This window comes from Microtus pennsylvanicus, chromosome 9 (genome assembly GCF_037038515.1).
Source record: "Microtus pennsylvanicus isolate mMicPen1 chromosome 9, mMicPen1.hap1, whole genome shotgun sequence".
NCBI lineage: Eukaryota > Metazoa > Chordata > Mammalia > Rodentia > Cricetidae > Microtus > Microtus pennsylvanicus.
The window spans coordinates 13,432,835-13,458,986 of NC_134587.1; the positions used below are offsets into that span (position 1 = coordinate 13,432,835).

The following is a 26,152-nucleotide window of genomic DNA, read 5'->3' on the forward strand; positions in this document are numbered from 1 at the left end:
ACACCTCGTTTAAAATCTTCATTATTGTTATTACTTTTAAAGTATGTGTTTTAAAATAGCTTGGTGTCTCCTACGTGTCTCTCTTCAGGGAGCATGGGTTACTTTGGTAGTATTCTGGTTCCATTCAGTTTGAAGTTCTGTAAAATCTGGAAGCACATTGTTCTTGTGACCAGTAGTTTTAAAAGTCAACATCTGATGGATTGGCGGAGATAGTTTAAGAAAATGCCTGCTAAACCAGGCGGTGGTGGCGCACGCCTTTAATCCCAGCACTCGGGAGGCAGAGGCAGGAGGATCTCTGTGAGTTCAAGGCCAACCTGATCTACAAGAGCTAGTTCTAGGACAGGCACCAAAGCTACAGAGAAACCCTGTCTTAAAAAAAACAAAAAAACAAAGAGGGGTATATATTTTATAAAAGAATGCAGTTAAATATCAATTCTTACATTTTTCTTCGTCCCGTGGCAAGCCCTTCTTGCTAGCTCACTACAGACTCAGTCCAAACCTGTCTTAAGACAAGAACTACGAACCCCAGAATGCCCTGCTCCATGTTTGTTCGCGAGAATTCCTCAGGCCGATTTTAAGCAATCGTTGCACGGAGAGCCTTCGCCACCAGCCAATCAGAAGGCGAGTTGACTGGCGGGTAGCGGCGGTCCAGAGTTTGAAATCGAAACTCTGCGCCGCGGAGGAACGGCCTGCTGGTTCCTGCCCGACGTGTCCGGTCTGCAGAAGACGGTGGCGTTTCTGGCCGCCCAGGTCGGGGAGCTTGCCGAAGGGCTGCGGGGCTCGCCGCTCGCGCGCGGTGAGGGAAGGTCGGCTTAGGTCTGCCGGCGTTTTCCGCCGCGCCTGGAACTCGGGTCTGGGCTGTTAGCCCCGGGGTTCGGGTTGCGTCATCCGGTGGTCACCGGGTCGCCCCGCCCCCTTCCCCGCCCCCGCAGGCAAGGAGTTAGTGGGGTCCTGTTGGCGGCGGGGGGTCTCGTGCAGAAAACCCAGACCGTCGGTCCCCCAGCTTCTTAGGGTCTCCTTGCCTGTTATCGGGTCCTTAGGAGGAGAAGTTGACTTGGGTTCTGTTAAAAAAAAAAATGACTTGGAAGATTCATACAACATATTTGGATAATATTCCCCCCCCCCCACCCCGCACACACCTCCCTTCATGCTACTGCTCTCAGAACGGCTTTCACCATAGTTAGGCCCACGTGGCTGGAACTACCCAGTTGCTAGCTACTGGGGCTATTGATATTTTGTTGTTTTTTTTTAAACACAGGGTCTGGCCTGGAGCTCTCTGTTGACCAGGCTAGCCTTGAACTCACAGATATCCTCCTGCCTCTGCGTCTTTGTTGCAGACTGGACTAAAGGGGTACACCACCATGCCCTGCTGTTTTTAATTTATTTAGATAAGGTCTCAGGTATTTCAGGCTGGACGTGGATTTTGCTGAAGATTGACCTTTACTGATCCGTCTGCCCCCCCCCCCCCATTATGCTGTAACAAGGCCAAACTGCGGGTATATACTCGGCTTATTTGGAGTCCATTACAGTTACATGTGTACTCTGTTTTGCAGCGTCGGACATGATGTTCGAAGACGAACTGATCCTCTTGAATCAGAGCATAAATGAATTTGGAGATAACTTCAGAAACGGCCTCAGTGGGAATCCTAGCCAGATTCTGGGGCTCAGAGATGCCTTCAAGGACTCCCTTAGAGCGCTTTCAGGTACTGCCCTTACCTCCCAGCCTGCTCCCCTGGCTGTTCTTCTTACTGATGGACTTCAGCGGAATTGAGACTTCTATGGCAATTTGTCTTTCAGAAAAGCTGTCTTTGAAACTGAAGGAAGAAGAAAAGATGATTGAGATGTTTCTGGAATATCAAAACCGTACGTGCAGACCTGTACAGGCAGGAGGAGCAATGTATACATAATAAATCAATAAATCATAATTAAAAAAAAGAATCACTGTTTAAAAAAAAGTTGGGCGGTGGTGGCGCCCGCCTTTAATCCCAGCATTCGAGAGGCAGAGGCAGGCGGATCTGTGTGAGTTCGAGACCAGCCTGGTCTACAAGAGCTAGTTCCAAAGCTACGGAGAAACCCTGCCTCAAAAAACAGTAGCGGTAGAGTTGGCCCAGAGGCACCTACCTATATTATTTGGAGGACTGTCACAGGAGCTTTGAAAGTTCAAGGCCAGTTTCAGCAATTCAGTAAGAGCCTATCTCAGGATAAAAACTTTAAAAGTGCTTGGGGGTGTAGTTTGGGGGACGGTATGGAGTGACTGGTTTAACGTTTTTGTTTTTTTTTTTGAGGGTCTGGGTTTAATCCCCAGTAAAATAAAAAAAGAGGGTTACTTAATTTATATAACATGTTTTGCCAGTGCCTGCTCATATGATACATTTTCCTAATATTTTTATTATATCTAACCATATTTGCTTTTAGTGGATTGTTTTTAATATATATTTTAAAATATGTATTTGTTTTTGTTTTATGTGTATGGGTATTTCCTGCATGTATTAAATGTATAATACATTCATTCAGTTCCCTTCTAGGCCCGAAGAGGGTATCAAATCCTCTGGAAAAAGAATTACAAATGGTTGTTAGCCTCCATGTAGACTGAACCCAGGTCTTCTGCAAAAGCACAAGTGCCTTTAATCACTGAGCCAGCTTTCTAAGCCCCTGGATTTCTCTCTGTTTGAGAGTTTTGTATATTGTGTTTTGGTCATATTCATCCTTCCCCTCCCCACAACTTCTCAGATTCACAAGTTCTCTCCCCCCACACCCCCATCTTTTTTTCCCAAGCCTTTGAGTCTAATTTGTGTTAATAAATACTCTTGGCTGTGTAACTTTCTCTGTAGTGAAGGGTGACCTGACCCTCCTGCCTCTGACTCTTGAGCACTGGGATTGCAAGTGTGCACCACCACACCCAGTTTATGGGGTGCCAGGGATCAATGGATGTACCATGGTTCATGTCAGTTTACAGGAATTAGCTCCTTTGTCGTCATGTGGGACTGAAGTCAACTCAACAGGCCTGGCAGCGAGCGCCATTACCTACTGAGTCCTCTCATTGGTGCTGACTGTTTTACATAAAGCTAGCTGTGAGTGGAGACACAGTAGTGTCTACTGTGTTTTAGTCACAGGGTTATGCTGACTTCGTCAGGTTTGCCAATCTTATCACCGTTTTCTCCAGAAAAGCTTGCAAAGCATTAGAATTAGCTCTTCCTGCAAAGACTGTGCAAAGCTGTCCGGTAGAGCTGGACTATCTTCTGTGGTGGGCTCTTCTCTTAGAACTGCTGGGGTCATGAGCTTCTCATTTCCTGGTTTGTGAATTAATTCAGTTTTCTCAATTTTAGAAGCATTTTTTAATTTTATTTTAAAGACAACTAATGAAGCAAATTCTCTTATAACATTTATGATTTTTGAGTCACTACATGATGTTTATCCATCAAAGTACTTTTTATACTAGGGAGATCGAGGCCGAAGGATTTTGCGTCTGGGGCCAGCCTTTGCTACATGGTCAGTTTGAGGCCAGCCTAAGTTTACATAGGCTCTGTCTTCAAAACAAAGTACAAAAGGAATGTATTAGGAAAGTCAGTGATTTTTGTGTTTTTCTTAGTTATGTGTCAGAGAGTAGGCTGTGTGCTGTTAAATGCCATGTGTTTGTTGCAGAGCTCCGTAAGCAGAATAAGCTCATTGAAGAAAAGAAAGATAACCTGCTAAAGATGATCGGTGAAGTAAAAAACAAGAAGCAAGAATTGGAAGGGCTGACAGCAAATATCCAGGACCTTAAGGAAGAATATTGTAGGAAGAAGGAAAGTAAGTTTGTGGTTACATTTAAACTAGTCAGCTAACTTCAAAGGCAGGGTGGTTCACAGCCGCATCTTTCTGGCTGTGCTCCGTGTCTGTGCAGGCGGACGACTCTTCAGGGCGGAGCCAACCCAGCGTCTCTGCTCAGCGTCACTAAAGTCACCAAGCGGGCTTGGTTTTCTTTCTGTGATTATTGTCTTGCTTAAAGTGTTTTGTCCAGTTTCAGTTACAACCAGACCCCCATGCTGTGTTACTCTGAAATTGGACAAAGCCTTTAGTGTCTCATGTAGCCCGGGCTGGTCTCAAGCTTGAACTAAGGATACCTTTGAACTTCTGGTCCTCCTGCTTCTACCTCCCGAGTGCTGGGGTTACAGCCATGCATCACCATGCTGTACCTGCGTTGAAGAAACTTTTTAAGGACTTAAAAAGACTTAGCAGACATTTATGGTCCATAAAATTTCTGCCAGGCAGTTAATGCACAGACTCACAGCTGGTGAAAGTACAGAGAGTTTGTGGCTGGCCCTAGAAGGGACATCTGTATCACACTCCTCCTGCCAAGGCTCAGGGAGCGCCACAGAATGGAAGGCCCAGAGCTGGGGGAGGGGTGCTATGAAGCAGTGTCTTCTGGATGTGATGTGCGTGGCCAGTGCGCTTACAAGCTCTTACCAGCTGTGGTTACTGTGTGAGTGTGGGCCAGTCAACATAGATAGAAAGAAGGGCCCATGAGATCCTACCCTCAAAGAAGTACTGACAGTATTGGCTGTGGGGAAGGAATGGTCACTGCTGTCTTCAGTGGTGTAGTTACTGATAACAAATTGCGCCTGCCCCAATATAAACTCAACCTTTGCTCCTGCAGGAAACTCAGTTAACCTCAACAAGTCACAAATACAAGATGTGAAAGGTTAGGGAAGTTCACCTATCGAGAAGGAGCGGGGTTTCGGCAAGAGAAAGATGAGACTGCGTGTGTGTAGAACTGAAAGGCTAAAAAAAGATTCTTAATCTCTGTTGGGTTTAGGAACACTCATACTACAAAGGCCCTTTCTGTAAAATCTTTCATATTCAAATAAATGCTTTATTTAGAAGGGAAATGTACTGCCTACGAACTCCAAATCTCCTGGTTAATGCTTTCTTTGACAGTTCTCAATCCAAGACTAGACTGTGAACTTGTACTTCTCATCTGCCGTCTCTTAGTTAGACTTACTTGTTAACCAACATGAGATGAGGCTGAATTCTCGTGGGAAGCAGCTATGCCTAGAAGAATAAAGTATTTTCCCTTGAAGCAATTAGTATTTATTTGTCTAGCCAGTAAACAACAACAGGCTAGGTATACAAGTTCCTGGCCTGATTATCCGTATCTCAAGCAATCCTTTTTTCTTTCATCTCTTGTTATTTGTTAGTTGGAAGCTGAATAAATATAAACAGATTGCTATACCTGGTGTAACTTTTTAGTAGTTTTCAAGTTTCTTAATATTAATTCAGTAAGCCTTAGATTGAGAATTATCTGAAATATTGAACACTTTTTGAATTGTAGCAATTTCCACTGCTAACAAAGCTAACGGAGAGAGATTGAAACGGCTGCAGATATCCGCGGACATGTATAGAGATCACCTTGAACTAGAAATTAGAAAGATTCATGGTAAGTTTATTGTAACTGGTCTATAGAAGATTAGACAAGGTTTATCTAAAGAAGAAAAGAATCTAAGAGATATTTTTAACTAAACTAGTAAGCACATCATTAGGTTTTTAGGAAATAGGCCAGTGTCTGCCTTTAATCTAAATATGACTATTTTCTTTAGCTAGGATTCTGATGAAAGCGGTTTGACATGATTGTCAAAACAAATAACAGAAGGCATGCAAATGTTTGCTGTGGTTTTCCCTGATGTTCGTTTCATCTCCAGTTGCCTTAAGAATGGCTATTTGAGAATGCTGGTGAAATTACTCCTTCCATCAATGAAGCGTGATTTATTCTATTTTTTGTAAACTGGATTGCTAGGAGTGATTGGATTGTACCTGTTTGCTAACTTTAGAAATAGTGCATACACTTTATCACAAAATTCTCCTAAAAGGAGGGAATTACTATATTAAAAAGCACATAAATATTTTTATAGCTATTATATACATATATGTTAATTGGTTATAAGTTAGTATTTGGGGGCTTACCAAGATCACAGTGAGTCTTGTTGAGTCAGTGAGGGTACTCAGTCTATGTACTGGCCTTCCTTAATTCACAGGGAATATGTTTTTAGACATGTATGGGCTGGATGGTGGTGACACATGCCTTTAATCCCAGCACTCAGGAGGCAGAGGCTGGAGGGTCTCTGAGTTTAAGGCCAGCCTGGTCTACAAAGAGAGTTCCAGGACAGCCAGAGCTAAACAGTGAAACCCTGTCTTGAAAAAAGAAAATTTAAAAAGACATGTAGTAGATGCCTAAACCAGTTAGTTGTGAACCCTGTGTATATTTCCCCTGGATGTGAATACTTAACATAGATAAGATTTTATATTTTATTTATTTATTGCATTTAAAAGTCATTTATTGTGTGTGTACCTATGTGCCATTGCGCTCTTTGGAGGTCGGAGAATAGCTTGGAAGAATGAGTTCTTTCTCATGTGTGTTCTAGGGATTGAATTCAGGTCATCAGGCTTAGTGGCAAGTGTTCCCCCTGATGAGCCGACTCTCAACAGCCTCTTTCCCTCTTAAGTGTTTTATTTATCTATCTATTTATTTATTTATTTACAGTCTGTGTGATTATAATGGTGGGAAGGGCATAGTGTGTGTTTGCAACCAAGTAGCATCCTTTGCTATAAACTGGTAAAAGTAAAGTGTTTACCTGACTTATGCAGATCAACTGAACCAGAGGAGTGAGTGCTAACCTAAACAGCAGAATTGAAATAAATAAAAGGGTGACAAGCTGGTGTCCACTAGAGAACCGATAGATGGCTTGGTGCCCTGCAGGGGGACGTACCAACCCACAAATGGGCACAGAAGTCTCTTTGCCTGTTGGTGACTCTGAGAGAAGGCCCTCGTGTATATACTCGGGAAGAAAAAACCCAGGTTAAACCTTTCATTTAGTTTAGCTGAGTATATCACCAAATTTTCTTTGGCATTAACATTCTAAAATCTGGTGTGCTGACAGTGACTTCGTTTTGAAGTTGGATGTAAGATAAATCTTCCCTAAGTTTCTGAAGCTTTCCTTTTATAACTCAGAATTTTAAATAAGATTGCTTAATTTTTTATGCTATAGAAGAAACTAAAATGTGTGTGAATTTATACATTGTAGCAGCCAGGCATTTACTTCTTTGGAAGCATATCAAGGTATTTTTGGATAGTAAAGTAACTAGAAAAATGCAAAATAAATTCATTTAACAATATGGGTTTTATTGTAGTAATGTACGTGTAGCATAAAACTAAGCTTTTTTTTATTTTTTATTTTTTTGGTTTTTCGAGACAGGGTTTCTCTGTAGCTTTGGAGCCTGTCCTGGAACTAACTCTTGTAGACCAGGTTGGCCTCAAACTCACAGAGATCCACCTGCCTCTGCCTCTCAAGTGCTGGGATTAAAGGCGTGCGCCACCACCGCCTGGCTCCCAAACAGAAATTTTTTAAAAGCTCTCAGTAACCTTGACTTTATTTTTAAAAGCTCTCAGTAACCTTGACTTTATTTTTTGGTTTCCATGAATTTATCTTATCTGTTGTAGCTATTTTATATAGTTGAATTGTACAATATTTGTTCCTTTGCATCTTAGCTTTGTATTTCCAAGGTTTTTCCATCCTGTAGTTATGTATGAGAAGTTCATTCCTTTTTATGTCTGGGAAACGTATGTGTGTATATATTGCGCGTGTGCATGTAGTGTACACATACACAGTGTTGTGTTTAACTGTTCCTCTGCAAGGGGAAGGAGCTGACACTGATTGTTTACTCTTCTGGTTACAGTGATCTTAAATCTCTTAAAAGCTTTTGTGTTTTCAAATTTTTAGAGTTTTTAAAAATGTATTCTGTGCATTCAAGCTTTAGTGGGTATTTGATTTACAAATATTTTCCATAATTTTGTGAGTTTCATTTTCTTGATAATATCTTTTGAAGGAAAAAAAGGTTAATGTCAGTGACGTCCACCTCTTCTGTTCTTCCTTTGTTGTCTGCTTTTAATGTCATTTAGACAAATTTGTAAGTTCTGTGTTTGGAGATGCTGGTTAAGTGGATACACAACAGTGTTCATACTGATCAAAGAAGTGTGTGTGTGAGTTTATCTCTACTGAGAGCCTTGGCATTCTAAGAATTCTCATATTAAATGGTTTACTCTCTTCAGGTGATAAATTGCAGTTTATATTCACTGATATTGACCCTAAGAAGCCTGAGAGACCATATATGTTTTCCCTATGCCTAAATGAAGCCAGGGATTATGAAGGTATGTATTCCCATCTTTTGCTTTTGTTTCAGATCACTGCCCTCAACTGTTGTTTGATTCATAATATAAGGAAACTACTGTTTGCACAAGCTGTCTCCTTTTCAGTGTTTCTTCTTGAGGTCCAGTCCTCTAAAGGATGTTAGATAGTTTTGCCATGTAGATGCATTGGGGGCCAAAGCTCGTTGTATTTTATATGTAAATTTGATTGCCCTTGCAGGGAATTTAAAGCTGAAACTGACTGGCAGTATGAATAGTTTAGTCATTGCCACTGTGTGTAAAATAACCAAAATGCGGTCATTTATTTTGCTCAAAATATTTTCTTTAAAGGCTGTTTCATCCCCAACGCAGGTTAGTAACTGGTTCTGCAGCAGGTCAGAGAGCCTTTAGTTTATAGGGAATGTGTGTGTGATCGCTAACAGCGTGAACACTAAGCAGGTACAAGTATGTTTGTGTCGTCTTAATTCTAGTCCTTGAATTGTTGGTGTTCATAAAAATGATCTTACCTGCAGTGTCATTTTAAAGTTGTGTAGCTGGCAGATAGATGCCCAGCGTGCTGCTCGGCTCCGAAGCTGTCATCCTATAGACTCTTCATCCACAAAATATTTGAAGATTTTCTCTTTAGTAATTGTCTTTTAGTCAAACAAGTACTAGAGCAAATTCCCAAACCCTCTTTCCTAGTTTTTCGATTTTCTCTAAATTGTGTATTATTGGTACATAGGCTGTTTGGATGTTAGTGTGTCACAATGATCATGTGCCGTGAGTCATTATCGTGATTGTGTTGATTGAGGCAGGAAGACCTTAAGGTGCGTGGTGTGGAGCTGAGCAGGGGCACGCATGCATCAGTACCTCACCACTCTGTGCTTCCTGATTGTGGGGATCAGGTGGCCAGCTGCTGCATGCTTCTGTTGCCCTGACACCCCCACCATGGTTGATTGACCTTTGAACTGTGAGCTGGAATAAGGCCTTTCTCTGTTTTATCAGAGTATCATAGAACAGGAAAGACAACTTAAAGACCCTCATAGTGTTTGATAGTATATTAAATTAAAGCTCCCAGAATGAATTTTGAACCAAGTCCTCTGCTCCTCTGTTATGGTCCTGTCCAAGCAAACTCTACCAAAGCCAGAAAGCTAATGTGGCCAAGTCCTTCCTCCCGAACAAAGGAGATGATTGATGGTAGGAAGAGCGGGATTGTTCTTTTGGCAGCTCTCAGTGGAGATTGCTATAGTCTACTTGTGCAGCTGACACAAGGCTCTTTGTACCTTGTAGCTTTTGCCTCATTTAGTTAGTGGACTCTGTAAATGCCACTCTTGGAACAGTTGCTGTGTGAAAATCTTGGATATTTCTTTCAAAAATCATAAATTATTAAGAATTGGCATTAAGGCCAGGTATGTGGGCTCCTGTCTTCAATTCCAGCACTTAAAAGGCAGAAGCAGATGATCTACATAGAGTTCCAGGCCAGTCACACCTATATAGAGAGACCTTGTCTCAAAAAAACAAAGATAAAAAGAATTGGCATTAAAAGTGCTTTTTTTTTCTTTTATATTGTGACAAGAAACGTAGAAGTCAAACTGAAGGTTTGCACAGAAAATGACTTCTGATAGTTAAAACAAAACGTGTGTGAAAGATGGCAGAAAGAGCACCGAGTGTACTCGGCTCTCGGTCCTCTGTACCATGCTCAGATTCAAGGTGGGACCGAATCTCACAGTTTGAGTCCTTAGGGATTAAGGAAGGAAAGGACTAAGAGATAACTATGAAACTCAAGTGTGTTAGTTTCTGCCCAGCATTTCAGTAAAGTGTAATTGTCGTTGAGACCAGCTTAGAGCCTACATTAGAAACCTTCTCCATGGTATAGAGAGCCCCTCATTTAAAGTGCCTTCTTCTCTCTTCCAGTGTCCGACTGTTCACCTCCTCTTGAGTGCATAGCAGAATTTCAGGAGAAGGTCAGGAAGACTAACAATTTTTCAGCGTTTCTTGCTAATGTTCGGAAAGCTTTTATAGCTACGGTTCATAATTGATGTAGAAATAGTAGGTTTGTTCTGCTTTGTTATTGTATATATACCCTAAAAGAATTTTTGTCTTTTGCCTCTCTGCTTCTTCAGTGTTTTGTGTGGTATGAAGGAAACTAGAATACATCATCCCAAAACATGCCCTTTGACATAACACTTGTGGGCTAAAACCAGTTAAACAGCAGCAGAGTTAGAAACGGCTGTGCCCTTCCTGAATTTGCCTAAACACGGGACCTAAAATGATAAGGTATCTAGCCTCATACCCACAAAGAAAGATGGAAGTTAACCGCAAAAGAGATCGCTTACCTCTTCAGACATGTCACCGGAGAGACGGACAAGCTAGCTTTATTAACTTATTCCTGTAAACTTATTCTCCACAATTCCCCAAACTTTGGAAGCCAGAAGTCCAACTTGTCATGTTTGTCAGATCTCACTGTTCTCTGTTGAAGATGCTGCACAAACGTGAGGCTGAACCTTTTTGGTGTTCTTTTATTTGGGGTCTCCTGTACAATATACATGTGTGTGCTAATAAATGTGATAGTTTTCTCTTTGAACCAGTCTTTGTCTCTTCAGTATGAATTTATGAGGGTCGAAGGGAAATGGTTTCCTCCCTCACAGGTATATTTCTGCAATTATTTTCATTAAAATCTTTGAGGAAGATTGATAAGTAAAACATGCCCTTTAAAAGTGAAACAAAAATTCATGAGCTAACTTACTAGTACCTGTGTCCAAGCCTGATGACCCACATATTAGGGTTAATCCCATGACCCACATATTAGAGGGAACGGACTCCCCACAATTGTTCTCCTACTTCCCCCCGTGCCACGGTATGTGTGCCTACTTGCATGCACACAACTCAAGAGTTTTTAAAGGAAATATATATCGTAGAATTCATTCATCTTTGTAAGTTAAACACACGAAGAGGTAAACAACAATAATATATTTTGGTCCTTTAGAAGAACAAAAACAATACATTACCTAATTACAGGAGGTTTACTGGGTTGGCTTGCATGGTTAGAGACGAGTAGTTCAAGAGCGGTGTGCATACAGGAGATGCCAAGAACTCAGTAGCTCTTTAGGCCGTGAAACTTGAAGCCCCAGAAAATGGGAGACCAAGTGCCAGTCTCAGGCTGAAGGCTGGGACACTGGAGAGTAACTGATGTGAGTCTCCATGGAGAGGTTAGTGTCCATGGGCAGTGACAGCAGCGGCATTAGATTTCAGGAGGATGGCACCGCACTCTTCCTACCTTTGTTCCGTCTGGGTCCCCTACAATGGTGCTGGCCTAATGTACCATCTCCCCTTAGGCGTCTCTGAACCCATGTTGTCAATCATCCATGGTCAACAGTCTAAAAACATTAAATGGAAAATTTTAGAAATAAAAAGTCCTACAATTTTTCGCTTCTGCCTCTCTCCCCACTTCTCCGCTTCCCCCTTCTCTGTCTCTTTCTCCTCTCCTCTCCTCTCCTCTCCTCTCCTCTTCTCTCTCTCTCTCTCTCCCCCTTTCTCTCTGTCCTCTCTTCACCCTTCCTCCTCCATAACCCCCTGAATAAACATTCAACCTCACCCTGCATGTCGTGTCTATCCATGTCTTTGTCTCCTGCCCGCCTGCCATGTGTCTCCCTGCCTAGGACCAGCCACTGCTTGGAGACCAGCAGCAGTCTCTGCCTGGGACTGGCTGCTCCCAGAGCCCACTGCCTGCCGCCACATGGCCCGCTACCACCATTTGGGACCTACAGCATTTCTGATGCCTACTGCCACAGGGATCTTGCAGCATTTTTTTAAAAAAGAATATTATTGGTGCCGTGACTCGGATGATTCGCCCGCCCCGGACTTGCACCCGGGGCCGGAGTTCCGGCTTTAGGGGCCATCCAGGACTCCAAGCCCCCTCCCGGGGCAGAATCAGAACCTGAGGACCTTTTCTACAACGACCCACATGTTCCATCTGCCTGGATACAACTCCTCCAAACAACACCGGCTTCTAATCGGACACCAGACATTCCCATGCCATAAAAACCGGTCAAAAGGAGACCAGCCATGCCAGGATGTGACCAGCACCCAGCCTTCTGTCGGGTTCCCCTTCTACAAAAGACAACACCCACGATCAGCCAGAAGCAGTCTTGAGAATTCGCCACCCCAATTCCTTCAAACTGGAGCATCTAATTTGCTTTTTGATTAAAAGCAAGATGTGGGAATGTTATTCTTTTGGTCCCTGCCCTAGCCACGCCCACTCCTTTTTTACCTCTGACCTCCGCCTGTCATCTCTCTCTCTTTTGTTCTCTCCGGGTGTACACACGGCTTTGCCTCCTCTCTCTCTCCCTCTCTCTTTTTCTCTCTCTCCCTCTCTCCTTCTTTTCCATTAATAAATGCTGTTATGGCTATAAAAAAAAAAGTCCTACAATTTTAAACTGTATACTGTTACTGAGTGGTGGAGTGTGACAAAATGTGGCACCACAATGTGGCATCAGGTGAGCCAACCTTGCCCAGCATATTCACACGGGACATAACTGCCCACATTAGTTGACGGAGAGCTAGCTTAGATATCAACTATTAGAGTATATCAGTGTTGTGTTCGAGTAATTCTTAACAATGACTTGTCACTATTGCAATTGATCTATTTTGCTGGTAGTTACTACAGATGACTCATTTGATTGGCAACATGGGTTCAGAGACGCCTAAGGGGAGATGGTACATTAGGCCAGGGCATTTCCCAGGAGGATGGCTTGTTTTGAATAGGGTCAGCTAGCACCATTGTAAGTGGTCTTTTAGTTTTTGCTTTTTTTAGTTTTTTTTTTTTTTTTGGTTTTTTGAGACTTGTATGTATTATTAATTTTCACCTAATACACTCTTAACTTCGTCCTAAATCCCAATTTGTATGACTGGAAAATCTTCACTGGCTAAAAGCATTTTGAAATAAGTCTGCCATAGCAAACTCTATTTGGATTGTACTTTAGCTAGAGTATTGGGAAGGAGCAGACTGAGCCTGGACTCTTGCACATGCCCTTTGCCATGTTTCTTTGAAACTTACATAGGTTTCGTCTGTCAGGTTCCAAAACCATGACATGAGTCTCAGATCACTGGACTTGAAATGAGAAGCCACCTGTGACTTTAAATTGAAGCACCTACCTCTCCTGCTACTCTTCGACCAATGAGGTACCCTGGGAGAAGAAACTGAGCTTGGGACTCAGTCTCCTCACTCTGGGTCCAGGACACACTACCCTTCCTCAGGCTGTCTGCAGGGTACTCTTGAAAAAGTCAGAGGAAAAGGGAGGAATATACTAAAGGGGGGGAGACATAAAAAATTATATACCCCAGCTGCAATAACATTTTTTCAGCAGCATTCCCAAACAAGGAAACCATTTGCATCCTCACGAAACACTACAGATGTACGAAGAAAGGTCCCTCTGAAAATTTCACTCCGGGCCCCCATTATCATTACTTCCTATATTACGTCCATTCACGGGGAATGGACGTGAGTCAAGAAACAGGGCATGAATCCAGTTGTTTTCTCGGTCTAACTCTGCCATGGGCTTTTTGTTTTGGGTGATGGATAAGTACATAAACATATTTGACAGCGAAAGTGTAAAATTTAACAGCAAGCGTTCAGAGCCGCCATTCTGAATGCCTGTTCTAGCTGTTGAGTTGTATAGACTTTGCATCTGGTTAATTTTTGTGTTATGTTTTTATTTACTTGCAAGTTTTTTTGATTAATAAGGTTTATTTTAAAAACCAACTAACAAACAAAGAACAACTTTGGAGTGCTTTCCTAGGTTTTATGTTATGTTTCATATAGTAAGTTGTACTTGAATTCCTTGAGGCTCGCTGTCTGTACCAGACATTATTGTGTTAGTTATGCGCTAGTTAGGGATGTAATGACACATTGACCATTGATGTTCCCCCATTTGAAAATTTCCCTTTAAAAATGGTGAATTAATGAAAAAGGTGTAGGGCCATATTATACAGGTCCATATTTCTACATTATATGGCGGCCAGATTTGAGGCCACAGTTTGCTCCTGGCCACACAGAAGGTGTGTGGCCTAGCCTTTCCAGAGAAACTGACACCATCCTAAACAAAGAGTCAAGATAAGCCAATGCCACCTGCTTCTTCTTTGTAACTATGAAAGATTGCCCAGGGAAAAGGTGTTAATTCAGTCTACATGACAAAGCAGCCATAGTTGTGGACGTGACCTAAATCCCCGCTACCTAGGAAACGGAATGCTAATGAATTTCCCCTTCCCTTTATGTTTTGGTATAAAAGCTGTTTGGAGAATAAACACGGGTGAATTTTGAAGATGTGAACTCAGGATTTCGTGAGGGATCACTGAGAACTCCCTCCCAATAAAATGATGTGAGTTGTGTCTTTATTCTCACGCCTCCCCGCTGGTCCGAGAGATAATTTATGTCGAGGCTGGACCTCGACAAAAGGAGGGCACAGGAAAATGAGAGGATTTTAATGAATGCAAATATAGATGCTTTGAAAGCATATTCTTTTTGGCAGAGAAGTAAGATGCGTGTCTCCATCAACATCCTAAATCTCATTCCCTAGAGTGTGTGATCTCCATTCTCTGCAAGCGGCTGACTACCGTAACACATCCATTAAGTATTGCTGCCCTTTGGGGAGTTTGCTTTCTTTCTCAAGCTTCTTATTAAATGTATTTGAGGAAGCTGCATACATGTCCCTTTTCAGCCTGTAATCTCGGAACTTGGGAGGTGGAGTCAGAGGCAGGCAGATTTCTACAAGTTCAAGGCCAGCCTGTGGTCTACGTAGTGAGTTCCAAATAAACCAGAGCTGGGTAGTAGGATCCTGTCTCAACACACACACACACCCACACCCACACACACACACACACACACACACACACACCCCACACACACACACACCCCACATACACACACACCCCTCAGCGCACCACACCATACAACAACAAACATTCTATTTTGATGGGCAATGTTGGGGTTCCACTTTCTGCTCCAGCTGAGTTCTTATTGGCATTAGAGTTCCTTTCAGGAGAATTGCATAGGGTATTTATTGCCTCCACAATGACCCAGTTTCCCAATTGGCAGAGGATGTTCTGCTACAGGAAAGGAGGCGTGAAATCCCACACACCACCTTCTTCCTTTCCCTTCCTGTTTGCTTTTTCTCGGTTCCCAAGCCTTTCTTGGCTTGTTTTTAACCTCATTCTAAGAGCTGTTGGTGGTGGGCAGGGGCTGGGAGTTATCTCAGAAGGTCATGGCTCTGGCTGAAACTTCATTCTGCTCTGAGATCCTCTGAGGGTCTCACTCCCATCCACCTCCCTACCCCCAGCCTGTTGGGAGCAGTGAACCCCCAGATCCTGAATTTCTTGTAAACAACTTGTTTTCCTCTGCTCTGAGACAGCCTGCAGCTGCTCTGAGCATGAGATCCTTAGGAGTTCCTGATGGCAGGAGAGTGGTTTCTGGTGGGTTTGGCTGGGGCGTGGCTATCAGTTAAGGATCCCTATGTAAGTGGCGCTGGTATGCAATAAAGGGGGCATTCTTGGGGCATTCTTGTTTCAAGGATGACCCATGTCTCTGTCTGTCTGTTTTGCTGTGTTTCAATCTGCAGCCCCTTGCCCAGTTCACGAACTGTATGGTAGCGCATAGAGCACAAGCGGGCACAGTGCGCTACACCAGCCCAGTGGACTTTGGAGCCTGGCTCCTGATCCTTTATTCTGCTTCCCAACCCGTGTCTATCATATTGCATCATGCTTCTCTGTCACGACTAGATTTGGCTTTGGTCTGCGTTCTTTCTTATTTCCCAGGCTTTGCTTGACCCCTCATAGGTCTGCTGGTTCTCGTCACCACCCAAAGCTAAAGAGGCACCTAAATCTTAATTATTGTGAACTCCCAAATAATGATGTCACTGGGCAAGTGGCTGAAGTCACTCTGGATAACCATCTCTGTTTTGTCATGAGTGGGTCGTCTCTAGGGTCTTAGATTTTAGGAATTCTAGGAACCCATAAACTTCTGTGCTTCATTCAATCCAACTGTCTTTAATTTAATTCTGTTTTGAGCACCGAGTACTATGCAGGTCTCTACCACCACTGCATAAGGAAAACTCGCAAAGATGATAACTGCCTCTTTATTCGCAGCACATCACTTACTGAACACGTAACCCCCCCCCCCCCCCCCGCAGGTGTCCAGTCTTGTTTTATGACTGCGTGGCTGCGTTCCCAGCCTTTGCAGGCAGTTCCTCCACATAGGCAGCAGGAAAATGGCCTTTCTTCCCATTCAAAGAGCCAAACCACCATCCTTCTTCCTTCTTCTCATGTAGGGTCACAATGTCTCCTGCGAGGACACACACTGAGTTAGACCAATGGTTCTGGGTAGCCTGAGCACATGCCACACAAAGTTGGTAAGAGCTTTGAAGAACAGTTCCGTACCCAAGAAACTGCTTTCTGCATTTGATTCGGATGAAGCACAGTTTGCTGAGTGCTGTGCATGAAAAGCTGAGAATGTTAAAGAGAGTGAAATAATGAACTACCAAATGATGTTAAGGATTTGCATAAAATCAGAATGGTGGTAAAATCACACAGCTGGCTTCTTTTATGTGCAGTGAACGGCTTGTCAACAAACTTGTTGACCATACCGTAAGGGTTATACATACTGGTGGCCATGAGAGTTGAGAATATTTCATTGGAAGTGTGTCTCTATTAATAATTTTTCTTGAAATTGTGATAACTCCCTGTGTCACATTTGGCTTCAGTCTCTGCAGTTTCACGTAGAAATCTAGCCTCCATTCATTAATTTAGACGACTTTAATAATAAAACATCAATTTGGAGATAATCATTTGAAGGAAATGAGTAAAGCCAAACTCCTAACAGAGTTCTTATCTAATTTTTGGTTGCCCTTTAAAAAAGTAACCATGGTCTTAGTAACTGTAAACTTGGGTGGGTGGGGCCAGCACACTTTAGTTAAGCCTCTGGCTTGAAAGAACTCTTTTTCTCTCTCTGGGCATATTATTTGCTTATGAAGCATCCCCTAATGGTCTGTGCGCTGAAGGTTTAGTGCCCGGACAGTGGTGCTGTTGAGAGATAATTGGATATTTAGGCTGCTGACTTCGTTAAGGCGTTCATATTGAATGGCCTGTTCAGTGATCTGTTTGCAGGAAGGTCACTGAAGGGCTTGCTTTAGAAGGTCAAGGTCATCCCTTCCCCTGTTTTCTCCTTTCCCCCATCCTCCTCCCACCTCCCAGCTGGCTGGCTATGGAGAATGGGGCAGCTTTCTTCCCTTGCTACAACATTCAACTCTCCAATTTTTGACCTCCCCACAGACCCGAAAGACAACCAAACAAACCAAATCCCTGGAATCTAGGAGCCAAACTAGCTATTGTGTCTCCTCAGCTGTTATTTTTCAGGCATTTTGCCACAGCTTTGAAAAGCCGACTACCAGGCTGCTTCCCACACATCAAGGTAGAAACACCCACTTCCGGGTCCAGCATCTGCTTTTCTTTAGCCCGGGTCTCACTGATGTCTCCTTCTCTCTTTCTTCCCTGCCCAGCCCAGGTCTGGAGGGACAGGTGGCGGTACCGTCCTATCTTCCCAATCATGGTTTTCTCTTTCTTCTCACAGGAGCTCATTCTGATTCTGAGTTCTCCCTCTCCAAAGAATTTACTCTGGCCAGTAGGCTATTTGGTGAAATGTAAGCAAATTCAGACAAATGACTTGAAATATTATTGTTACAGTCCCCCAGCCTCTGGTGCCATGTTTCATTGAAAAGAGCTACTTAAACTTTAAAATATAGGTGGGCTTTGCAACCAACAGAGAACTGATATAAATAAGATAATTAATGTAAACTTTGAAACATGGGATTTCTTGAGTAGTCTCTAAGAAATGTATTTTTTTTTCACTTTTAGAAAAGGAAAATGATAGCTAGGAGAAATCTGATTGGCCTGTGGTATTTAAATCTGACTAGCTTGTGGTAACTAGAATGTTTCCTCTAGCCGGGCGGTGGTGGTACACACACCTTTAATCCCAGCACTCAGAGGCAGAGGCAAGCAGATTTCTGCGAGTTTGAGGTCAGACAGGTCTACAAAGACAGCCAAGGCCGTTACACAGAGCAACCCTGTCTTGAAAAAACAAAGAAAGAAAAGAAACATGAAATGACTGTTAGCTGTCATTTGCTACAACATTAATCTTGATTTTCTTTTTGTTCTTTCTTCTTCTTTTTTTCTTTTCTTTTTGTTTTTTTTCTTTTTTCTTTTCTTTTCTTTTTTTTTTTTTTTTTGAGACAGGGTTTCTCTGTAATTTTGGAGCCCCTTCTGGAACTAGCTCTTGTAGGCCAGGGTGGCCTCGAACTCACAGAGATCCTCCTACCTCTGCCTCCCGAGTGCTTGGATTAAAGGCGTGTGCCACCACTGCCCGACTCTCCATCTTGATTTTCTATTGCTCTGGAAGCCATGGCCATGGATAATAAGCTTCTCTTATGGCATAATTCTTTCTCATGGGCACATTTCTAGGTCTCTGCCTTAGCTTGGACATCCAACCATAGAGACGTGCAGAAAGTGGAGGCTGGACATTTGTACTTAGGAGTATTAGTTTATATAATCTACTGGAAAACACTTCCCTGGGAAATACTCTGACACAAAGGGACCTGATCCTTTAGAGGGGCTCCAGGGTTCTTTTCTGAGAAATGGGGAACAAACATTAACCTGGGCACCAATGGACTCAGACTCAAGAACTTTCTGTCATACTAAGGGAGCTATTACTTCACTTTTCTGTAATTCTCCCCTCTGAAAAACAAAAAGGTGGAGTTCTGTCTTCAGTGAATCCCCACGAGTGGCATCCTGCCCCAGTATAGCACTGTGGTTAAGGATGTGACTGAGTTCTGAGCTCAAATCCTCCACTGCTCCTGCTTGTGATTTTAGTCTAAGTACGGAACTTTTCTCTGTGACATTCTTCTCAGCTATAAAACGGGAATAAATAATGTCTGTCTCAGAGGGTTCTGTGAATAATAATTGAACAATATGCTCCCAACAGTGCCCGACACACACTTAGAAACATGAAATGACCTTGTGTAATTAAGGTTACACAACCCTTAATTTCATGTACTTTGTCTCTATTCTGCAAAGAATGACTGAAAACCTCAGCCAGGAACAACTTAACGCTGTCCCTGAAAGACAAATTTTATTCAAAGGAAGCATCTCAACATGAAAAAAACAATTAAAATACATGAGAACGAGTCTTACCTTTTTCCAAATTCAGCTCATCATCTTGCCTGGCTTGGAAGGTATACAAGGCCTTGCAAAGATTGTTGCTGACTCGGGACCCAGAGGCTAGAGTTTGGGATGAAGCTGTAGTTACCATGGTGACTCAGTAGGCAAAATGAGCACAATCAGAAATTATTTGTTTAACAGTATGGTGCATAATTTGAATTTTCTGAAAAAAATTTATAATTTTATCTAATATTTTTTCCTTGGTCCAATAGCATCTATAATATACCCAACATGTATATGAACTATGCATATCATATAATGAAGACTCAGATTATGCAGGAAATATTAATTCTGGAGGAAAATTACTGTTATTATACTAATAACAATGGCAATTTAAAATTATTTGCTTTCCGTGTGCACATGGTCGATAGCATTCGGTAATGCGTGTGGTAGCTGCAGTTTTTCTTTTTAAAACATGCCAGCTTTGCCCTCCAGGTAGAGGAAGGGAAGAGTTGAGCGTGTGTGTCTCATTAGCCCTTGTTGATTAGGAAACTGTTTTCAAAAAATTCACTGGTGGCTTTTGAGTAGATTGCGCAACCTCAATGCCTTGGGTCTTACTAAAACTCTTTTTTAATAAAACAAACAAACTGGAGAGCTGAGATTGTGGTGTGTAGCCGAAGGACAATGACCGTGTGTATGTATACATGTGTGCACATGTATGTATGTACGTGTACGTGTATATATGTACGTACACGTGTGCATACATAGCTTCTCATGTTATAAAATGATGTTCCCAGCCTGCACTCTTTTGTAAGGCCTGCCTACCTTTCCTTCTACGTTTGTACACAGAACTACAGACACTGACAAATTCATCACTCTCGGCTGAGAGGTAATTTCTTTTTAGTAAATATGGGTGAATGTAGCTTAGAAATCATATTTAAATATAGCGATGAACCCTACCCAGAGGACAAGCTCACGATTATTTTGGGCACTGGATTACCTGAAGGTGAAGAACTAGGGCTGTTCTGCCAGCCAGAAGGTGCCTTGCTCACAGTTTTCTCTAATCTCGTCGTCAAAAGCGGCCGGGATATTCTTACGTAAGTGTGAGAGTGTTCCTGTGCAAATAGAGTTTATAAAAAGAAAGTCATTTTAAACAACCATGCTATAAATATCCATGTAACACTGTTCTCTGTATGTCAGTTCCTTGGGATTTATGTTTGTGGGTTTTTTTTTTAAATGGGGATGATGCATAAATAATCAAACTATTTCTAAGACCCCCTGTGTTTCAACTTTCTTTGTTCCAAAGGCAAAGTAGTTTCAGAATGAGATGATTGCTGTATGTTATAGTCTGCATTTCCAGTTTGGACCTATATGTCTGGGCCTAATAGAAACATTCACAGCAATTCTGGAAACCCAAGTTTAATGGGTCCCAATATAATGATTGAACCAATAAAATGATTGAGGAGAACGCATGACTCTCCTCAGAAAGAATACTGTCCCTTCGTTGCTGGGTGTTTGGCTATACTTCCCTTCAGAATGTCACGAAACTAGCCACAAGCAGTAGCTGTCTGCGTAACAATTCCCAGAGTGTGGCCCTGCACGGACACCCGTGTGTGTGGTGTGGCCACGTTATGTACTGGGTTAAACATTTCCACTGTGCTAAGATGAACCTGAGGCTTGCCATACGATCTTACAGTCTAGGTCTGTTGGAATACCAACATTTCAAGTTAGTCGGAGGTTCCACAATAGCACATTGTAAAGCTAAAGTTAAGGACTGAAGAGAGAGGAGAAATCCTGAGTTCTTCATTTGAGCCACTGAGTCTCATTCCAAAGGACGTGTTTAGTTGGGTTTAGTGCCAGTGTGCTCAACAGAGATAAAAATAAGTTTATTTTAGTCACCAGAGCAAGAATTGGGGCACAGGTACAACTTGAAAATTATGGTGGGTTTTCTGCCTTGACTTTCTGGTAAGCCCTTCTGCCTGGCCAGTCCAGCTAAGCCATCCCAGTGATCTCCACGTTACCTTTTCCTTCCACTTGAAGATGCAGGCGCTACAGGGGTGGCTGGGTTTCGGCCTCTGCTCCAGGTCTGCTAACACTGACGACAGTTTGTAGGAGTTCGCTTGCAAAAGGTCTAGTTTCAAACTGTTCTGTAGACACATCGTGTGGCCATGGGAGGAAATGTCAAGAGAATGGGGCACAGCCGGTGAACAAAGGAATCTCAGGATCCCTTCCAAAGGGAAAGAGGTCTAGAAACACACACACTCAGCTCACATATGAATACACATGAAAAACACTGAAAGAACAAGACCCTTACCTCTCCAAGAACCCGGATACTACAAAATACTACGAAATCTGTCAATACCACCCCTGTCCCTCTCCCCCGAGGTGAAGAGTTCTGTGGGATTTGGCATCCACCACTTGAAGCCTCATGCTTGCTGATAGAGTCCCAAGCTCGGGAGTTAACTCGTCTCTTTACTTCTGCGTGAGCTAGGCTAGTTTGTGAGCAAATGACGCTAATGCGTGTCTAATGCTGGCAATGAGAGAAAAACTCAACACAAAGACAACCGAAGAGACGAGGGCCATGCTTTTTATGACTCTACTTTGGTAGATATCCTTTGCATTGAATTAGTTAATTGAACATTTTGTGCTGTCACACAAAATATCCTACAGTGTGTTTTAAGATTTTCTGTAAAATACTATACCCACATGTTATTGCAGTAGTATTTCAGATCTCCGCTCCCAAGCAAACAGAATGAGATCTTTCTTTTCATAGGAAGTATTAGGGTCATTTCTGCAGCAGCCTTCCCACTAAAGGAAATCTATACTTAAAACACACACACACACATACACACACACACACACACACCACAAATTATAGTTGGCCGCATCTGCCGGTTTTCACCAAACCACTACTCAAACTCCCAAGTTGGTCAGAATTACTAGACAGCTACTTCCTCAGGAAAGTTAGGTTAGGTAAAAAAAAAGTTCTCTAGGTTCTTATATCCTTTAAGACATTACTAAAAATGTCCACCCTTCCTGAATTCTTCTTGTATTAACAGCAGCCCATGTCCCATCATGCAAACCACAGCACAAGCCCTCTTCCAGCCCCTTCTCACTCTCACCCGAAGTCCTCCAAAAGTTTGCTTCTAAAATACCTCCCTGCTTCCTCAGAGTCCTTTGCCACGCCCCACGCCCCCTTGCCACGCCCCCACGCCCTCTTCCCGATTATAGCCGTATCTTTTTTCTTGTTTTTAGAGGATTCTGATGTCAGTTGAAGGAAAAAATGGAAAGTAGAATCTTATTAATAACTTTAGCGGCCCCTCTTCATGATGAGGTTTCCTCCTGATATGCTCAACGTTAGCTGAGAACTGATGTAATGCACCCAGCCTGCTGACCGCCCTCGCTTGCCAGCCTGAGGCCGCTCAGGATCTTACATTAGCTTACATTGGGCAAAATCACCCGGTGCAAAGACCATTTCATAACAGAGGACAGTCCCTCATAATGTATTGGACATTATACTGAAAGTACAAAACAAAACGGCTACGTGCATATACTATCCCACCACCGTCAATGGCAAATAATCATTAAGTCGAACAAGCTTTCGATCAGCTTTTGAGCTCCTTCTCTGAGCACTGCGGTGGCATTTTCTGGATAACAATGCATCCTCAAAAGAGCTCTGTGGTATAGTATCCGTATTCCCATTTTGCAGAGGAGAAACAGTAACATTCCAGGTTTCTACGGCCAGCAAAGCTAATACCAAGAATCAGCTTCTGTGAATGGCAAGCCAGCGATTTGGTGATTACAGACACCTAACAGGGTCAAAGTGCCTCGGATTCCACTAACGGATGCTTCTATTTTGGAGACTTCTATTCAGGACACAATTGTGTCTCTCTTTTACAGAAGGTAAAGTAAACATTTCTAGGTGATAGGAAGCTTCCACAGCCCTCCAACAACCCGTCCAGGAGCAGGCTATCTCAGCTCTCCGACTCAATTGTTCTGATTCAGCAGGAAGGAGCCGCAAACAGGGTAAGCGGGCTGAAAAATAGTCTAAAAATAACCCTCTCTTTAGGAAATGCACTCTGCAAACGTTTACCTCGTCCATTAAGGCCTCTGCATCCTTCTGGCTCTTGGCATCAGCGAAGGAAGAGTTGCCGGAGAGTGTTTTAAGCTTCTGTTCCAGGCCTGGAAATGAAAGCCCATGCTAGGTCACCTTTCACCCAGTCCTAGTCGGGTGGTAACAGGGAACAGTCACCTTTAAAGAGATCCTGAAGGCTAGAAGTGATACCCATGGGATGTGCTGCTATTTCATTTGTATTTTATATTTTTCGTTGTGAGCCTAGCCTTTAACGGCTGAGCCATCTCTCCAGCCCTCGTTTGTATTTTAATAAATAAAGCTTGCCCGAAGACCAGAACGCAATACAGCCACGCTAGTCAGCCATGCAGGACAAGCAGTGGTGGCACACACCTTTAATCCCAGCCGCCACACTAGTCTGCCACAGAGGCCGGGCAGCGGTGGTGCACACTTCTAATCCCAGCGCTAGAGAGGAATATAAGGTGGGATGAGACAGGAACTCGCTCCCTTTCAGTCTGAAGATTTCATAGAGGTAAGAGCTCACTAGTGGCTTGGCTGCTTTGCTTTTCTGGTCTTCAGGTTGAACCCCAGTCTGTCTCTGGGTTTTTATTATTCGTGCTCCAGTGGGATTTCCTAAATGGAGGTGGATTGGGTGGGGGAAGGGCTTCTCTGTGTAGCTGTCCTGGGACTTCACTCAATGGAGATGATTAGTGAACAGACAGCTCATTTATTGCTACTCTTCTTGGATGAAATTTGAGAAATGCCGGTGCTTAAAGGATCTGATAGTATTTTTCAGGATAAGATTTTGAGTTTCTTTTGGCCTATTCCAATAAGCCTCACATTTACATGATCCTGCTAGGTTCTTCCTCCGTGTTCCTTTTAGGCCTGCAGCATTCCCTATCTTGGGTTTCCTTGTCACGTCAAAAGAAACCCTGAGATCCATGGCAAGAAACTGGATTGTGAATGTGAGGATGTTTTGTTGTCTGTCCTGTCTTGGAATTAGTTCACGTGATATTTCACCTCTGACTCCCGAGTATAGGATTTGGCGTGAATAACTGTTATAACATTTCAAACATTAGTAAAAGGACAGAAATGAAACCCCCAAATCATGTCTAAATCCCACAAATCGTCTCTCATCCCAGTCACTTTGAGAAACAATGAAACTATACATTCCTAAAGCAGAACAGTGAACTACTTACAAAATTCTCATAAATTGACCAAAGTGTCCTTTTATACTTTTTTGTCTTCCTTATTTTGATGTTTTGAGATTGGGGTCTCACTCTATGCTGGACTGGCCTTCAAGTCCCTATGTAGCCCAGCCTGTGTTTCAGCCCACAGCAGTCTTATTGTCTTGACTTCCTGAGTCCTTACCCACACCTGACCCTAACTAAGTTCTAGTGGTATTTCATCTGTATTCTAATAAATGAAGTTTGACTGAAGATCAGAGAGTAAAACAGCCACCCTGCTCACCCTTACAGACCAGGCAGTGGTGACACACACCTTTAATCCAGGTAGCCACACTAGTTTGCCATAGAAACTGGGCGATAGTGATACACACCTTAATCCCAGCAATAGAGAGGAATAGAAGACAGGAGGAGACAGCTCTCACACACAGTCTCATTCTGAGATTCCTGGAGGCAGGATCACTGTTTCATACTGGGGTAGAGATAGGAGCCAGTGGCTGGCTGTTTTCCTTTTCTGACCTTCATGTTTAACCCCAATTTCTGTCTCTCGGTTTTTATTAATCGTGCTACACTAAGTTGTTTTTTGAATTTTTTTATTTATCGTGTGTGTGTGTGTGCATGTGTGTGTGTAAGGCATGCGTACATGTACCACAGAGCATAGTGGAGGTCAGAGGGCACCTTGGCAGAGCTCTTCCCCCTTCACCTTCACGTGGGTTCTAGGGATCCCCTCACACTGCCATGTTTTCAAGGCAAGTGCTCTTACCCACTGGGCCATCCCACCAGCCCCACACCTGACTTTAAATTTTTTTTCCTTTGATTCAACGCAACTTAGATTTAATATGCAGTTCTTTAAAGAGAGGATCCCCGCCCTGCTCCACAAAAGCAGATGAACCCTAGCTCTGAGGAAAGCTCCCGAGTGTGATGTACTACTGTTCTTTATCCTGTATGGAATGACATTGTCACATGCCAGGCATGACACCAGCGTGTGTGCCAGAGCACGAGGCCAGCCTGGTCTGCTCCATCGAGTGAGTTCCAGGCCAGCCACGGTTCTGGGGCATGAAAATCACACACCTTCTTTGTCCCTTGAGGCCTTTTCGATGTCTTTTTGCAGTCTCAGCAATTTCGGTTTTATCAATGACTTCCGTCTCTCTTTATCCATTGTATTCTTTGGATCTTCTTCCTTTGGAAGGGGAAAAAATGACATTTAATAACTTAAGGGAAACAAATGAGAGTCACTACTTAGAGTTTTTCTGAGACTCACATTATATTTGATGGTTTTTACTCTTACACTATATTTGCTGGTTTTATTCTTATTCATCATATTTGATGGTTTTTCAGTCTCACCAGAGAGGGCGAGATTGAAAAATGAAGGTAATATTTGGTTCACACACATTGTTCTATGTCTTAGGCCTGATTAATAAGGTCACATCCTGTTCACAATTCATCAGCACACAGCTGAGCATTCTATTTAATAAAGCAAATGATTCTTGGGGGAAGAGATTTTCTATGGTGACTTCAGCTTCTGGATAAATAAAT

The 26,152-nt window shown here is 42.9% G+C and overlaps 2 protein-coding genes across 5 annotated transcripts in view; one reads left to right on the forward strand and one right to left on the reverse strand.

Moving 5' to 3' along the window:
• Positions 1-624: 624 nt before the first annotated feature.
• On the forward strand, positions 625-10,736 carry Spc25 (SPC25 component of NDC80 kinetochore complex). 3 transcript variants are annotated; one of them, XM_075984405.1, is made up of 7 exons: positions 625-750; positions 1,554-1,703; positions 1,798-1,863; positions 3,643-3,789; positions 5,312-5,416; positions 8,084-8,182; positions 10,073-10,736. In XM_075984405.1, the coding sequence occupies exons 2-7, from the start codon at positions 1,562-1,564 to the stop codon at positions 10,195-10,197; spliced, it is 684 nt and encodes a 227-aa protein (XP_075840520.1). In that variant the 5' UTR covers positions 625-750; positions 1,554-1,561; the 3' UTR covers positions 10,198-10,736. The 3 variants fall into 3 exon arrangements, with proteins under 3 accessions (XP_075840520.1, XP_075840518.1, XP_075840519.1); XM_075984403.1 differs by having other exon boundaries at positions 644-796; XM_075984404.1 differs by having other exon boundaries at positions 645-806.
• A 5,538-nt stretch (positions 10,737-16,274) lies between these two features.
• The window catches only part of Nostrin (nitric oxide synthase trafficking), a 50,283-nt gene continuing 40,405 nt past the window's right edge, over positions 16,275-26,152 (reverse strand). Inside the window, exons 11-16 of one of the 2 annotated variants that reach the window (XM_075984975.1) lie at positions 25,688-25,796; positions 23,454-23,542; positions 21,382-21,507; positions 20,361-20,475; positions 19,394-19,480; positions 16,275-16,493 (exon numbers count right to left, since the gene is read on the reverse strand). In XM_075984975.1, coding sequence (XP_075841090.1) covers positions 16,357-16,493; positions 19,394-19,480; positions 20,361-20,475; positions 21,382-21,507; positions 23,454-23,542; positions 25,688-25,796 — 663 coding nt within the window. In that variant the 3' untranslated portion in view covers positions 16,275-16,356. Of the gene's footprint in view, positions 16,494-19,393; positions 19,481-20,360; positions 20,476-21,381; positions 21,607-23,453; positions 23,543-25,687; positions 25,797-26,152 lie in introns of both variants that reach the window. The other variant, XM_075984974.1, reaches the window with a different exon arrangement.

What these genes read in the sequence shown, in the direction of transcription:
- Spc25 (XM_075984405.1), top strand. Translation starts at nt 1,562, where the DNA reads ATGATGTTCGAAGACGAACTGATCCTCTTGAATCAGAGCATAAATGAA. An exon ending in CTCCCTTAGAGCGCTTTCAG is followed by an intron (nt 1,704 to 1,797) that starts GTACTGCCCTTA and finishes TTTGTCTTTCAG; the next exon opens with AAAAGCTGTCTTTGAAACTG. An exon ending in ATATTGTAGGAAGAAGGAAA is followed by an intron (nt 3,790 to 5,311) that starts GTAAGTTTGTGG and finishes TTTGAATTGTAG; the next exon opens with CAATTTCCACTGCTAACAAA.